The 15,147-nt window shown below is 52.8% G+C and overlaps 2 protein-coding genes across 3 annotated transcripts; one reads left to right on the top strand and one right to left on the bottom strand.

Annotated features, from left to right (window-relative positions):
* Nucleotides 1-122: 122 nt before the first annotated feature.
* Nucleotides 123-4,645, top strand: RPS4X (ribosomal protein S4 X-linked). Of its 2 annotated transcripts, none has more exons than XM_039354946.1 (7): nt 123-197; nt 619-696; nt 1,395-1,575; nt 2,168-2,265; nt 2,976-3,147; nt 3,398-3,555; nt 4,470-4,645. In XM_039354946.1, exons 1-7 carry the CDS (start codon nt 195-197, stop codon nt 4,569-4,571), a joined length of 792 nt encoding a protein of 263 aa, XP_039210880.1. In that variant the 5' UTR covers nt 123-194; the 3' UTR covers nt 4,572-4,645. The 2 variants fall into 2 exon arrangements, with proteins under 2 accessions (XP_039210880.1, XP_039210881.1); XM_039354947.1 differs by lacking the exon at nt 123-197 and adding an exon at nt 235-447.
* LOC120313232 (serine/threonine-protein kinase Nek6-like) lies at nt 4,468-12,196 on the bottom strand. Its single transcript, XM_039354942.1, has 3 exons — nt 6,956-12,196; nt 6,058-6,195; nt 4,468-5,451 (listed from the first exon to the last, which is right to left on the bottom strand). The coding sequence occupies exons 1-3, from the start codon at nt 8,046-8,048 to the stop codon at nt 5,285-5,287; spliced, it is 1,398 nt and encodes a 465-aa protein (XP_039210876.1). The 5' UTR covers nt 8,049-12,196; the 3' UTR covers nt 4,468-5,284.
* Nucleotides 12,197-15,147: the final 2,951 nt, after the last annotated feature.

The raw sequence follows: 15,147 nt of genomic DNA on the forward strand, positions 1-15,147 counted from the left end.
GCTGCGCGGCCGGCAAACGGGCGAGTAGAGGTGATGGAGAGCATCGGCTCTCGGAATAAGAACCACCGCTGGCCGCTTGGAGGAGCTGTTCGCTGTCGCCCCCGAGACTTTATGGACGCCGAGAGCCGCCGTACTTCAGCCCGGATATCCGGCCCGCTGTGGAAGTAGCGGCCCTTTCTTGACGGAGCGCGGCCATGGTGAGTACGCGGCTCTTGGCTCGCACCTCCCGGAATCCCTCGCCATCCGTCGGCCTGCTCTGAGCGAAGCGCCCCGGTCGGCGGCAGGTGCATCAGCCGCCCGGCAGGGACCCGCGCGGCCGCTATTTGGCAGCAGGCGCCCTTCCTGGTGCGGGCGGGACCCCATTGAAGATCCTCGGCCCCAAGGAAGACCGGCCTCGGAAGAAGCGAACGGAGGGGCCGGATCGTCCCCACACTGCGCCTGTTCCAGGCGAGGAATCCGGGCTGGACTGCCGCAGTTCCGTTCAAGGGCGGCTGCGTTCCGGGGGCCCCGGGCGGTTTCCGGGGATGGGGCCCGAAGCGTCTGGAAGGGGCTCGCTTGTCTTACCCGGCCGCTCGTCCGCGGCGCATTTGTAACTGCTGCTTTGCGCGGTTCTTGCAGGCTCGCGGACCCAAGAAGCACCTGAAGCGGGTGGCCGCTCCGAAGCACTGGATGCTGGACAAGCTGACGGGAGTCTTTGTAAGTTCGTCCGTTTAAGCACGCTGCGTTTTGGGGCGGGGGGGGATATCATTCCCTGTAACGTGGCCTGAAGGGGGTCGCTGGCGCCGCTTCGACTCTTGTGCTTGGTCGCGTGGAGCCCCCAAGCTAAGCGATTTGCAAAGGTGCGGTCGAAATATAGGCCTTCCAGTACAGTGATCCTTCTTGCTCCAAACCACACCTTTGCTGCGTTCTTGTTAAAATAATGCCACAATTTATGAACGTGGCTTGCCCCGACTGGAGGAGGAAAGGAGCCTGCTGAGTGTTTGGCTTTTCCTACAAAAGGCTGCCCATGATTGAACTTATGAGCATCTTTCTTTCCTATGTGCTGAAGAGAGAATGCCTCTCACTTTTATATTGGACAATAAAAGCAGGAGACCCAATGTAACACTACGGCCAGATGGCCAAGGAATAGGAACACCCACGAGGGGAAGGAAGCGCACTGGGAGATGTTGGCCCAGCCCCAGACATTAAGACCCTGGCGCTTCTCGTGAGCAAGGCAGTGCAGGCAAAAGCATGTTATCTTGAGTACTTTGGGGCGAGGGAAAGTCGGGTTATGGTTGAGGTACAAAAATGGTGATTGGTTTCATGGTTCACTCCAGCTTTATGCCAATCCCTGAAATGGCTTTGTGGGAATATTGTGGCTTGTGTGTGACTTTCCATTGTCTTTGGATTTACAGGCACCCCGTCCATCAACAGGACCCCACAAACTGAGGGAATGCCTCCCACTTATCATTTTTCTCAGGAATAGGCTTAAATACGCCCTGACTGGTGATGAGGTCAAGAAAATATGCATGCAGCGGTTTATCAAGATTGATGGCAAAATCCGCACAGATATTACCTATCCAGCTGGATTCATGGGTTAGTGAAAGTTGGTGCTGGGCTGTGGAGGGCAGTCTACAGATTAGAAGAGGGAAATGTGATTTTTTTGATACTTCCTCAAGATTGCTGCTCATCCCGGATACATAGTTCTGTTGTATTAATTCTAATTAAGTGCCTTGATAGTGTCCGTTCCACAAATAATCTATCCAGCACTAAGTAACTGAGCTCACCTTCTCCAGCCTGGGTGTCTTCAGTTGTTAGATCTCAACTTCAGTAAGCCAGGCCAGTTTTTCTGGGTAAGTGGTTATTGGAGCCAGCCTGGCCCATTTCCATTGTGCAGTTGCCCTCACTTGCTTCCAGTGTTCCCTGGGTGGGCTCTGACTTGCTTTGGCCTCTTTACCTGGATAGTTTCCTGTGCAGCCTTTTGTCTTTGAGGTGTGCCATGTTTTGCGCTCCAGATCTCAGAAGAGTCGAAACCTCTCCTGAGATCTGAAGAAGCAACACACCAAAAGACAAAATCATTGCAGTGCCAACGCCATGGATGTGCCTCCTTTCTCTTTTGGAAGCTAGGGACGTCTCCCAATGCCTTTGTTTTTGGCTGATTCCTTGACCGACACATTCTTCTTATCAGATGTGATCAGCATTGAAAAAACAGCTGAGCATTTCCGCCTTGTATATGATACTAAGGGACGCTTTGCCGTTCACCGCATCACACCAGAAGAAGCCAAGGTAAGCTTGCTAGCCGACCAGTATTCGGAAGACAGAATTGTATTCCTTGACCGTGAAACTGAATAAATATTGATCAGAACAAATGTGCTCTGAAACTGGGACATTGTTGTGCCTGAACATTTTTCCTCATGTTTTTTTGCCCGACTTAATAGATTGTTGTGGTCTTATTTAAGTCCTGTTTTGGAGGGTGCTGAGTAAAATTGACCTCTGAACTTTCTGAACAGCAGATGGGTGGGGAAAATTCCTTCATTTCCTGGAGTGTGTCTTACTAGTTTACTGCTCTAAATGCTAAGGAAATGGTTTTTCATGCTAGGCCTTGAATCCCAGGATAGGCTGAGATTTGTTGTGATACTTCCCAGCTGAAACAATTTGGAAGCTTGTGATAACACAGTCAGTTCTGATGCAAACCTTGGACCTGCTCCCAGGCCTAAATGATTAGCGGGAGCTTCTTGATCCTATCCAGATCCTCCACCAACTCTGCTGCGTGAAGGAGAGGATTGGGAGAGTGATCTGAAGCATCTGTTGGGCTCAGGTCACCTCCCATGCTCTAAGCAGCAGGGTCTACTTCCTGGCTTAATGGCAGTTGGCCAGCAGCTCAACAGCAGGGGAAGACTTGTCTGCTGTGCTTTTAGCAGCTTTGTAATGGCGGAAGCCCAGTCTCGTGAAGAATTCCTGGCCCAAGTAATTCTCTCTGTTGGTTGTCTTCCCAGTACAAGTTGTGCAAGGTTAGAAAGATCTTTGTGGGCACCAAAGGAATTCCTCACCTTGTCACTCACGATGCCCGAACAATCCGGTACCCAGATCCCCTCATCAAAGTGAATGACACTATCCAGATTGATTTGGAGACGGGCAAGATTACAGATTTTATCAAGTTTGACACAGGTTTGTTTTTAAGTGACTTAACTGTGGGGTGGTCAGACTCCTGTAGGTCTGTTTTCAGGGGTTGTAGTTTGTGTCTTGAAGTGTCTGCCATGGAGAGCAAAACACCTGCTCTTTAGATGTGGATAAGAAGCAGCTTTTGTGGAAGAGGGGCTGTGGTCCCGAAAGCCGTGCTGCGCCAAGAGTTAGCCTTTGATTAGAGAACTGAGATGATCGTATGTGCAACTTCTTACTATTACTTTTCCACCTGCAGGCAACTTGTGCATGGTGACTGGAGGAGCTAACTTGGGGCGTATTGGTGTAATCACCAATCGGGAGAGGCATCCTGGTTCATTTGATGTGGTTCACGTTAAGGATGCTAATGGCAACAGCTTTGCCACCAGACTGTCTAACATCTTTGTGATTGGAAAGGTAAACTGCTGGCAGTGGTTCTGCTATGCATGATAGAGAATTGACCAGGCACTTATCGCGCCCTCCTTTGAATACTGACCCTTGGCAAAGACATGTACAAGAAGGGCCATTGTCGACCCTCCTGACTTGTGGGGGAGGGGCTTGGATCTGCCATCCTCCTTCCCTCCTGGCTGAGCAGCTATGCTTTTGGTTTCTACCTGCCAAGAGGGAATTTGTGCAAAAGAATACATTCTTAAATCATATAGTCATAATTTTATGATTTCTGAATTTTTATTAAGAATTTGATAAATTATCAAATTCTTAATAAATCAATTTGGAAACCATACAATTATTCAGTATACCTTTGGAAATGGAAGTCTAAATATCCTGAATAGTTAAAATATCCTTGAAGAAAGATTGCTTTAATCTTTTTGTAATAGAGAGAACTGTGTTTTTTTAAAAATGAGTTGGAGCATGAATATTTACAGATGGGAACATTAAGGACAGATGTGATTAGTTAAAATAACTTCATCTGGGGTTTGAGCTGGTATCAGTCCACCTGGTGAGAGTTGTCAGTTTGGTTTTTTTTTTTTCCCCCTCCTATCAATAATTTGTTTCTCGATTTGTTAGATTGGATCCCAGAAGCTTAATCTAGGGAGCACTGAAAACCTCCATTTCTGATCTGATCCATGCTGATCTGGCTATTCTGGGAGTGGTCCAGTGGCTTTCCAGACATAAATCTTGCTGAGCTGAAAGTGGATCATGGCGTTCTAGAACGTCTAGAATCCCTTCAACTGGGCCCAGAATTACTGACCACCTCTCAAGCAACCAGATTGTTACGGTTCAGAAGAAAGATGGGATGTTTTGATTCTAGCATTCCCAGTAGTGGCAGGACAACCTATTTCCCCCTAACATATTTTCCTTTCAAACTTCAGGGTAACAAGCCTTGGATCTCCCTGCCTCGCGGGAAGGGAATCCGCCTCACGATTGCTGAAGAGAGAGACAAGAGGCTAGCGGCTAAACAGAGCAGCGGCTGAGTCCCTGAGATGCTGTGCAGAGCCCAATCCAGATTCATTTCCGGTTTGATAAATAAACCTTTTCCGTACTTCTCTCTGGGCTTTTCTCTTCTTGGCTGTCCTAGAGCCTTTGTGTGTTCTGCAGGAGAAAATATTATGACATGGGGGGGACACGGAATTTCATGAGGCTTCAGTTCTCAGGCCAGGGTGCCTTTTGCTGTTCATATTTCTCTTGGGTTGGCCAATTCTGGCAGAGGTGAGTTTTCAGTCAAATATTTCTGGCCTCACCCAAGGCATTTTGTTCGTACACCCACAAGAGGGAGATCCTTTTTAATCTGTTCTCTCTGTTCATGAAAGAAACAGCCAGACATGTGATGAAGCTCAGTCTAGATTTTATGAAAGTGTGTGTATGCCTGTGAAGGGAATATTCTGAAAGCATTGGAGATGGAGGAAGAGGAGGCACTTACTGAAGAGACTACAGTTGGTTACGGTGGTTTTATCCTTAGCAAGTCTTACACTTCTGCTAGGTGAGCTCTTTCTGGCTGTTCTTTATAAATCTCTTTACAAAAAGGATCTTGATTCAGGCCGCACAAGGATTTGAATCTGGGAATAGAACAACTAGACTGGTCCTGCATTGCAAAAACCTCTGAAGTGAGATCTTGGGGGCTGCAGATGATTGCTTGGGAAGGTTGACCAGAATATCCCACCCTCACTGATTTTCAGGGTGGCTGCAGTCACGTTTGCTTTGGATTGCATCCGATGTTCCCCTTGCCGTGTCCCAAATCTAGACTTTGCAGTGAACGGCCAATCTCTGTGTGCTCAGAGTCTTCTGAGCATAACAGATGCTCCGAGTCCTTGGAGGTGAAGCTGCTGGAGTCGCTTGCGCCAAAGTCGCTGTCATCTGAAAATGGCAGAAGCTTGGTTTGTGATTGGCAGCCAAGCGTCCCACCTGAACCCTGCACAGGGGTGGGAGGAGCCGATCACTACCCTTTGGCCACTGTTTATCCAGATCAAAAGAGCAGCAGCGGGTCAGACAGTGTTCTCTAGGGAACTCTGTGGGGAAAGGGGACCAATTGAAGTCAGCAATAGCAACCTGGACCAGGTAAGGATGGGGTAACTGGCAGAGGAAGGCCAAATTGAGGAAAGGGGCTGGCAAGGAAAAGGTTTCAGAGGTTGCAGTGATAACAAAATAGTGGGGACAAATAAGGTTCTCCTGGGCCACTGAATATCTGAGTTTCCAACAAAGGCTTGTGTTGTAGCCCATCCTAGAATTAATAAATGACCCTACCAGGCTAACCAAAATGTGTGCTAGTTAGTGTAGAACTCGCTGGCTCGGCTCTGGATAATTGTAGGCTAGACTAAGGGGTCCAAGCAAGTCCCAGAAGAAATAGCAAGATGTCCCGTGCTGCTGCCAAAGGAGGCCTGGAGGTGAAGGGGGGGGTTCTCGGAGGCCTCCCCTTGGTCAGGCAAAGGGAGCCATAGAAGCTGTGGGTCAGAGTGGCCTCACCTATCTGCTTCCGCAAGCTCCCAGGGGCTGAAGAGGACTTGCTGTCTTGCATGGCCCGTTCAAGAGTGTCCACTGCATCGGCCAGAGCGGCTTCCTCCGAGTCCTCAAAGTCTTGGGACTCCCAGTTGTCCTCGGAAGCTGCGAGGAGGAAAGGGAAGTGAGTTAGGCTGGGCTGGGACAGATCCTTCATTGCCCAGAGCCTTTTCCAGCCCTGAGTCTTTGGCTCTCTTTAAGAAAGATCCTGGTCTTGACAGGGTGCTGGGTTCAAAGACTAGAGTAAGAAAGGTGCGTGTGGCTTCCTGAAGCCTGATCCAACCCTCCTGCGCAGGGAGGCTTGGTCCTGTAAGGGGCACAGGGCTCAACGTGCTGCTGCTAGCTACTCTGTGTCAAGGGGGCGATGGGGTAGGGCAGCAAATGTTTGGGGGGGCTGGTGAGAAGTCTTGAAGGAGAGTGTCCCCTGAGAAGCTGGCATCATATGTGGGCAAAGCCCCCAGCATGGAGGCTTCGTGCCCTGCTTGCTCTCTAGGAAACACCTTCTCAAAGTTGCCAAACAGCTGCCTTTGGTCTCCCACGTTATTGACACTGGCTGGGGCTGATGGGTTACAGGACTTTGTAGCTTCACAGTTTATTCCAGACTGCACTAAACTGCCAAATTGACAGTAGGTTTTATAAGTTTCCACACACATGATGGCATTTCAGGTTCACTGTTCATGATGGCATTTCAGGTTCACTGTTTCGTTGAGCTTAGCAACAGAGGGCACATGTGCCCGCTTTACTGCAAACTGGGGCAGGGGAGCCGTGCTAGTCTAGGGTGGCAAAGGAATCTGGGAACAGCTTTTCAGCAGACTATTACAAGGCAGAAGCCTTTGGGAGCTTGTGTCTGATGAAGTGAGCTTACAGGTTTCGGTTGCCTCGGTGTTGATAGGGAGATCTGCATCTGAGGTGCTGCCGAGAGAAGTGCTTGTTTCTTCAAAGTCGGCCGAGTATTGCGAAGCACTGCTGCAGGAGCTCAGGCTGTCTGCAAGGTTCTGGTTGTGCTGCAGAGAGGGGAGCCAGGCAGAGCTGGGTGCCTCGGCTGCACCGCTCGGGATACCCGCTGTGCCAGCCTCGGACTGACTGGGCTGAGCCCCCTCTCCTTTGGGAGCGGCTTCTGGCTGCAACTGGCAGGGTAGCCGAGGGTCCCGGTGGAGGAAGTAAAGGCTGAGGTGCTGCTGGACGTAGGGGAAGGTGAGAATGGTGCTGGCACTTGGCCGGGCTTCTGGGTCCTTCTGCAGGATGCTTTGGATGAGGCCGTGCAGGGGGGCCGGGTAGCAGGCCGGGATGGGGCTGGGGCTGGAGTTCACAATCTTGTGGAAGAGGCTGATCATGCTGAATGCCTGAAAGGGCGGCTGCAGGGCGCACATCTCAAAGAGGACACAGCCCAGGGCCCAGATGTCTGCCTTGGAACTGTAGGGCAGATCCCTGCAGAGCTCAGGGCTGAGGTAATAGGGCGTGCCCACAAAGGTGCTGGCTAGTTCCAAGGTGCCATCCATCACCTTGGAGATGCCAAAATCCCCCAGTTTGAGAATGCAGGTCTGAGTGAGGAAGACGTTGGAGGCTTTGATGTCCCGATGCAAGATCCTCAGGGTGTGGATGTACTGTACCGCCAGAGCCAGCTGCACGAACCACCGCATGATGACTCTCTCGGGAAAGGGTCCCCCTTTCTGGATATGCTGGTCAAGGGAACCCCCATCGCAATACTCCTGCACGATGAAAACATGCGCCTCCTCGGTGTCCAGAAAGTGGCCATGGCAAGCCACCACATGGGGGTGCTGCAGCTGCCGCAGAATGGCCACTTCCTGCAAGATGGCCTCCTTACTGCGCAGCCGCTTCCCGGGTACCGTCTTGACCTTCTTGACTGCAAAGAGCTGCTTCGTCCTGGCGTTCCTCATCAGGAAGACCTCAGCGCTGGAGCCCTGACCGATGCTGAAGATGGGCTCATACTGTTCCATGCTGCCCTGCCGAGGCCCCTCTGCCCGTGACCACCGGGCCGACCCTTCCCTTTACCCATGGCCGGAGGGAGAGGGGGCCAGGAGCAGGAGTCACTCAGCCACCAGCCTGGCCTGGGCTTCCAGGGCATGGCTGAAGCCAGGCCAGAGTGTGGCAGGGGAGCCTGCATCATAAGAATGACTATGACACCGCGCCCCCCAAGCTGATATCAGCTGCAAAGCCAGGGAGGGAGCCAAGTCAGGGCCCACAAGAAGGGGAGGGGGATCAGGAGGACCCTCCTCAACTTTCTCTGCAGTTGATGCACAGGCGATGGATGTCAGCAGCCCAGGGCGGAAGCAACACATTTGGGAGTTAAAAGTATCAAGCATGTGCTTTCTATGGCCCCCTCCTCACATCCCCCAAAGAGCATCCCGGCAACATTTTCCCCATTGTTGCCATATCCCTGGCGGGGGCAATCAACTCCTCCCAACCCCTCACTGAGAAGATGGAGTCTCCACAGCTGTTCTGCTGCCATCAAAGTTGGGCACTCCCAACCCTGTCCGTGGCTTGGTCATCCGCCAGGTGGCCAGGAACCAAAGCGGGCCAGGTGCCATTCTCAATGGGGACAGCCGGCTTTCAGCCACGTTGTCTAGTGGCAGACTGTTGGGTGGTGGAGAAAGCCTCAGGTAGCCTTTGGACAGGAAGGTCCCACTGGGACAGCCCACCCAAGTGACAAGAGCCAATCCACTGCTCCCCAGGCGATGGGTGTCATGCAGTTGCCCGCTCCCCACCCCCACCCCCCAGCTTCATGCACAGAGCCAGGGAGCTGGAGGCCTGCTCGGGGACGCTACTGCCTGCTTGCCACACGAGGGAACTCTTTCCCTGCAAATCAGGCTGCAGCCCAGGAGGACGGTGGCTTCCAGGTGCTCCCTGGTGTCCCCCCTCCGCCCCCAGCCAAGGAGCCAGGGTATATTCTGTCCACTCCCAGCCCGACCTGCAGACTTGGGAAGGCAGTTGAGCCGTTCCCAGCCAGCAGGTGGAATCCAAAGACTGGAAGACTCAGACCTGGGAAGCCAGAAAGTCTCAGCTGCACATTCAGAAAAGGCTTGTCCTTCTGTCACAGCTGTCTAGTGCAGCCAGGCAAGATCTGCAGAAGCCCCTGCAATGGAGAGCTGCTGGCAGACGTAGCCTCTGTCGGATGAGGAGAGGGATGCTAGTCGTGTCAAATATACATGTGGAAGGGTCTTTGTGGGGAGCTGTTTTGGCAGTTCAGAACATCATCTGGCCCCAAAGAAGAGTTTCAAATGAAAGTCAACTTTGGGGAGATGAGGGGTCTCGGGTAGAGCACGAGCCCTCTTTCTGCAGAAGGGGGTCCTTGCGCAGCTTCTCTGGGTACAAATTAAGTACTCTGGCAGTACATGGAACAGCCCAGAGCCTCTCGCCTGCCTAGGGCGGCGTTTCTTCCTTGCTCTGCCACTTCCTCCAGCTCTGGTACTTTCAGGGTTCCCCAAGGCTTCGGGGAGCGCAGAGAGGCGTGACCCAGACTGACGTCAGGGAAAGCAGAAATGGGGGAAGTGGAGGGCGGGAGGGCTGGGCATCTCAGCAGAGAACAAAACAAATTGACGACAACACAGAAAAATGTTCTCAGCTCCACACTGTTATGTAAGAAGATTCTGGAGGCAGCCGGCAGGCAGAGGTGGGAGTGTGGAGCACCCTCCCATGGTCCAGGCTTGCAGCCTTGGCTTGTCTTGCAGACCACGTCCTGTTTCAAGAGGTTACATAACAGCCCCCTGCATTCCGTCCGCCTTGCGGCTTGGAAATTGGCCCTGGGAAGCCATTCTTGGGCAAATTATCTTTCTTGGCACAAAGTGTCCCTTTGCAGAGCTCTGTTCCCATCTGAGAGAGGCAGGGGAATGGCAGCCCCTGGCGTGCCTTCCTCAGCATTGCCTCCCTGCATCTAGGACCAGGTTTCTGCACCTCCCTCAGGGAACACTGAAACATCCATTAGCTCGGAATGTCAGGCATGGTCTGAATGTGAAGCTGCCCGGCTGCCATCCCTCCTGGGCATTCTGCAGAAAGTGGTGCTGCTCTGTGTGAGGGCTGAGTGATCAGGGACCAGCATTCAAACAGCCTTGCTGGCACTGTGGAGCCTCCTGCTGGGGCCATTTGGGGCCCCTGTGGCTCTAGTGGGTGCATGAAGTGACCTGAATGGTCTTCACGCCTGGCACAGTGGCAGTCCATGCAACCACCTTGGGGATTTAAGGGGACAGAGGGAGTCATGTGCCTGCCGTGGTTGGGCTTGGATAGTCTGCAGGCTGGGGAGCGCCTGCCCCACCCCTGGGCACCATCCAGAGGCTGCTGCAATCCTGGCATGGAGCTGCTTCCAAACAGCTGTTATGCAACTCGTCCCTTAATAGCATGGAGGACTTCTTGTTCTCAGCTGCTGCTGGCAAGTCCTTTGTTTTGGTGCTGCTGCTGCTGCTCACTGAAAGGGCAAAGAGGTGGTGCTGAAGGGCGCTTGTTCAGGGAGGGGGGCAGGATGCAAATGCCCCCTCCCCCCAGCAGCCACAGAAGAGCCCCTTTTTCCATTCAGGGAGGCCCCAGAATGGGCACCTCTTGCCCTTGTCTGCAGTGACCCCAGTCAGAAAAGGGTCACTAACTGGGCACCAGCAGCTGCATCTGGCTCCAGGTAGCCCACTTGATAAAAGTAATCTGGCCCCTTAGAAACACCCACCCATTTGCTGTGGCTTCCCTTTTCAAGACTTTAAATCTGGTTGTCTTTAATTAACAACCTGAGACTGTTATTGCTAAGAAAGAGGTCATAATTTAGACTCTTTGTGCCAATCTTGCCCCTGTCACCCTGCCAAATGGAATAACTTACATAAGTTGTGATGCGTTGGATCTGCAAATAAACAGAATGAGAAGAGGCTATTTACTCAGCCTATGTCTGCAAACTTCAAAATGTGTTGGCAAGCAAAGATTGCAGATGCACAAGCCTGCAGAGAGCAAAGGGGAATTTGCAGGACATTCGTTCCCCAACTCCCCATGCCCAGCCACTCAAAGTCACTGCACCATCAGTAAAGTTATAGACCACATTGAAGAAGGAAGCCTGAAGAGTCACATCAGAAGTCCTGCCCTCAAATGCCCCTCAAAGAGAGAGTGGGATTTCCCTCTAGAGTCTACAGCTTTGTATGGAAAGACTGGGAAGATGGTGGACAGGCATGAGGGAGCCTCTGAGGCTTGGCAGCCGGAGGGCAACTGGGCTTCCCTGGGCCCCCCAGGCCAGCAGTGAAGGCGAGAGCCGCTTACTGCCTTTACTGCCAGCCCGGAAGCCCTGCTGGCATAAAGAGCTTTTGACCAAGGCCGGAGAACGGGCCGGGGCAGGCCAGCTTCTGTGCCTTGTGCTGCTGACAGACGGGCAGGTAGCTCAAAGGCACAGTGGACCCACCCACCCCGGGCAAGGAAGTGGTCAAGGAAATGGGCCCGGAGCCTCTGGCTTTCCAGCCCTGGGTGCCAGCTGGAGGCCCTCAGGCTCCTCCAGAATAATCCCTGGTTCAATGCTGTTTCTGGACACTCTTTCTTGTGGGAGGCCTGCAGTTGTTGCTCCTCACCTCCTCCTCAGTTGTTATCTTTGGGAGGCCCTTCCCCCCCCACTTGGTAGCCCTATTCCAAAAGCTCTGCCTATTTGGAACTACCAGGAGGATGACTGGGGTTGCTTCTGGTAGAGGAACATCATCCCTGGGAAAGGAATCGCCTACCCTCCTGGTGATTAAGTTTTCAGGAGCCCCCCTCCAGGAGTGAGAGCAGGGAAAGGGACCAAGGGCCCCATGGCCAGGGCCCTTCCTTGGCAGGGGCGGGGGTAGAGGGGCTGAAACTGAGCAATCCAGATGGCTTCTCTCTGCCTGGCAGTCTGTTCCTTAATTCTTCAGGGATGAGATTTATAGGCATAAGAGACGGAGGCACAGTGGAGGACCTCACAGCCCCCTCCTGAAGCAGTGGAGGAAGTCAGGTGGGGTCACCTGGGAAAGGTAACTACAGCCAGCCAGGTGCACCTTGCTGCTCTCTGTTTCCCAACTGGCAGCCCTGCCCCAGCTCTGGGAGGCTGGGAGGGAGGGAAGCCCCAGAGAAGCCAAGAGGGTGCCTGGGGGGGGGGGGTGTGAGGAAGGTGACCAGCAGATGGCAGCCCTCTCCCACTGCTGGACAGGGATTCCTGGGTTGACCCGTTGGGCAGCCTTCTGCAGCTCTGTTTAAGAGGGCGCCTTGCATGGGGACGGATCCAGGACGGAAAAACATGGCTTAACAAAGTGTCTTGGTGTCTTCTCTCCCCATGAATAAATTTAGCAAGATTCCTTTGTGAGACAATTCCGAGGTTGGAGAGGAGTTTGGGATTTGGCCTGAGGGGGGTAGAAATGTTTTTTTCTTTAGCCCAGGAAATCTTCACGTTTTGGATTGTGTGAACATCCATCAAGAACGCTGCTGATACATTTTCCCAAATATTTTACTCTGACATTGGGGCAGACAGGAATAGCAAGCTAGAAAAATAAAGTCACAAGCAGTAAAAAAAAAAAAAATTAAAAAGGCATTTTTTAAAAAAATATTTTTTAAAAATATTAGCTTAGCCCCACTGAACCCAAACGATTCTGGCTCAGTGATTCTCTTTCCATTCTGCCTGGAAGACAAAGGAGAGGAATCATCTGCTCTAAGGGGGGATCCCGCTGAAAGCCCTGCAAGCAGATCCTGCACAATGGAAGCCTTCTTGGGGTGCAGCCTCCCCCCTTCACAGCTGGCCCTTGGAAGCCAGTGGCTCAGCTCCCTGAAAGTGGCCCTTTGCTTCTCAGCCTCGCAAGGATGGCCTCCGTCCCAGCACCAACCCGAAGGAAGCCCTTTCTTCCTGTGGAGCTGGAAGTGGGGCAGAATGGGAGTGGGCAGAGCCAAAGGGAGGCTGGAGGGGAGCAGAGCCTTTACTGGCCCTTCTTTTGTGGCCCTTAATCCCCTCGGCCAGAAGGCACTCATACTGCTTCCAGGGCAGACCTCCCTGCTGCTGCTAGAACTGGGTGGGTGTAAAGGAAGCAGCTGATGCCCAGCAACAGCTATTTACAGGTTGCCCTCTGTCTCCAGTGCTGTATGGAAATCAACTCTGTGCAAGCCCTGCCTTAATCTAGAGCTGGTGGTATGACGTTGGGGTCCATGGGCTCCTCCTGCCCACTGGGGAAGAGCCAGCAGAACTGAAGCTATTTTCTGCCTCAGCAGCCTTCTAATTGCTCTCTCCTTTCTCTAAGGCTGCCCTGCGGTTTGCAGATAAGGCTCTTTCTGAACATCGTGTTCAAGAACGAGAGACACGTCATTGCCTAATTATATAACTGCTGAGGGCCTTGTTTATCTGCTGCTTCCTTCCCCGGGCAGTCTCTGCCTGCTTCCCACGTTGCCATCTGGAGCTCACCTGGCACCTCTGCAAGACAAGCAGCACCTCAAGAGTGGCTGGGATGGGGTTTGGCACCAAAGCAGGATTTGGCAAGTGTATGTGGCGAGTTGTAATGACAGGGGCTATAACCTTGCAAAGCTTTGTCTGCAAGCAGCTCTTTGAAACTCTCCTTAAATAAGCAACAAAGCTCCCAGATGTTGCAATGTTGTGACTGTAATTAATCACTCAACCTTGTTTGTGCCGATTAGAAGCAGTATTTGCATACACCTTTTCACAGAGTTTATTGAGAGAAATCCTTGCAGAATCCCGAACGGAGCACAAGATCGCTTTGCCAAGCCTGGGGTGGGAGGGGGGAGATCAAGTGATCTCTTTGCTGCTGTGGGAGTTCACCCAACTCTGATGCATCTTTTCAGCCATAAAGGGACACAAAACAATGAGAAAAACAACAGTGTGGCCAGATTTTTGTGGTGTTGATCTTGGGCTTTGCCTCAGCCTGTGTTGGGGGGGGGGGAAGCTGGGAGGGAGGGCTGGCTCTGTGCCAGGATCAGCCACAGTTTCTTTGTAGTTAATAACACCTAGAAAGCGGAAATCAGAAAGAACAAACTGATCCTGAGCAGCAGTCTCTGCTTCTGCTTTCCAGGTCAGCAAAACGTGAGCCAGCCTCCCCTTGGAGCAGCTCCTTCCTTGGGGGGGGGGGGGCTCACCAGCATGGCTGAGGAAAGGAACACGACAGCACCCTGGTGCCTCTGGGCAACATGGGGCTCTCCAGCCCTGCCTGAGAATTGCAATAGTTAGCATCGGCAGAGTGGGGGGGGGAGGCACAGGGATCCTTCCATGCCAGCAGGGCTGCTTCCCATCAGCAGCAGAGGAGCTCGTGGTCCCTTTGGCGTCTCCTAAGGGGCAATTTTGCTCGCCAAATATCGTCTGGCTGCAGTCCTGTCCTAAAGATGGGCACCGAGAGTGAGGGCATAAGATGGCCAGTTGCATGGTTGCCTTCTGCCCTCCTCATGAGTGCATCGCAAAGCAAGGGGGGGGGAGCTGAATGAAAGAGGCTCTGGCCCTGGGGAGTTTGCTGGCTGCAGCCATCCCCAACCAGCCCCACAAGTAGTCTGGGGTCCACAGTCTCACGCAGGGCTTCCTAAGCAGTGAGCAGGAGGGCAAAGAAGCTCTGAGTTCCCTTCGTTGCCATCCATCTCCCCTTCCCCAAAGTTCCTTGTCCTGTTTTCATTGGTCTCCAATCTGGAGAGTGGATTTGTAGGGCAGGAGGAGTGATGCAGCCTCTGACTGAGGGGCTGGACCTTCCCAAGAGATCCCCCTCCCCTCCCCCATTGCTGCTGCTGCTGCCACCAGGGGGGAGCCGAGCCTGTTGCCCGGCAGGGGCTGTGGGAGCCGCAGAGGAGAAGCTGCGGTTTCTTTCTTTTGAGGCAAACAAGGCAGCCGCCTCAGCTCTCATCATATGAGTATAATTCAGACACGGGGGGGGGGGGCAGGGGAGCCTTACGTCAAAGGGCTCTGTGCAGGTTTCCTTCCTCTTTCTGCACTACGGCTGGTATAAAAGGGCCAGAGCTATAATTACCCTCCGTGGGCTTCTTCCCATCTGCTCACAGACGCAGCCCAGGGAGCCTCTTCCCCCTGAATTCATGGGGGAAGGGGCTGGGAACACAAAGCCCTGAATTCTGCCTGCAGGAGGATCCTGGGGG

This window comes from Crotalus tigris, unplaced genomic scaffold, assembly GCF_016545835.1.
Source record: "Crotalus tigris isolate CLP2741 ecotype Arizona unplaced genomic scaffold, ASM1654583v1 scf7180000018585.330925593:3314079, whole genome shotgun sequence".
Classification (NCBI taxonomy): domain Eukaryota; kingdom Metazoa; phylum Chordata; class Lepidosauria; order Squamata; family Viperidae; genus Crotalus; species Crotalus tigris.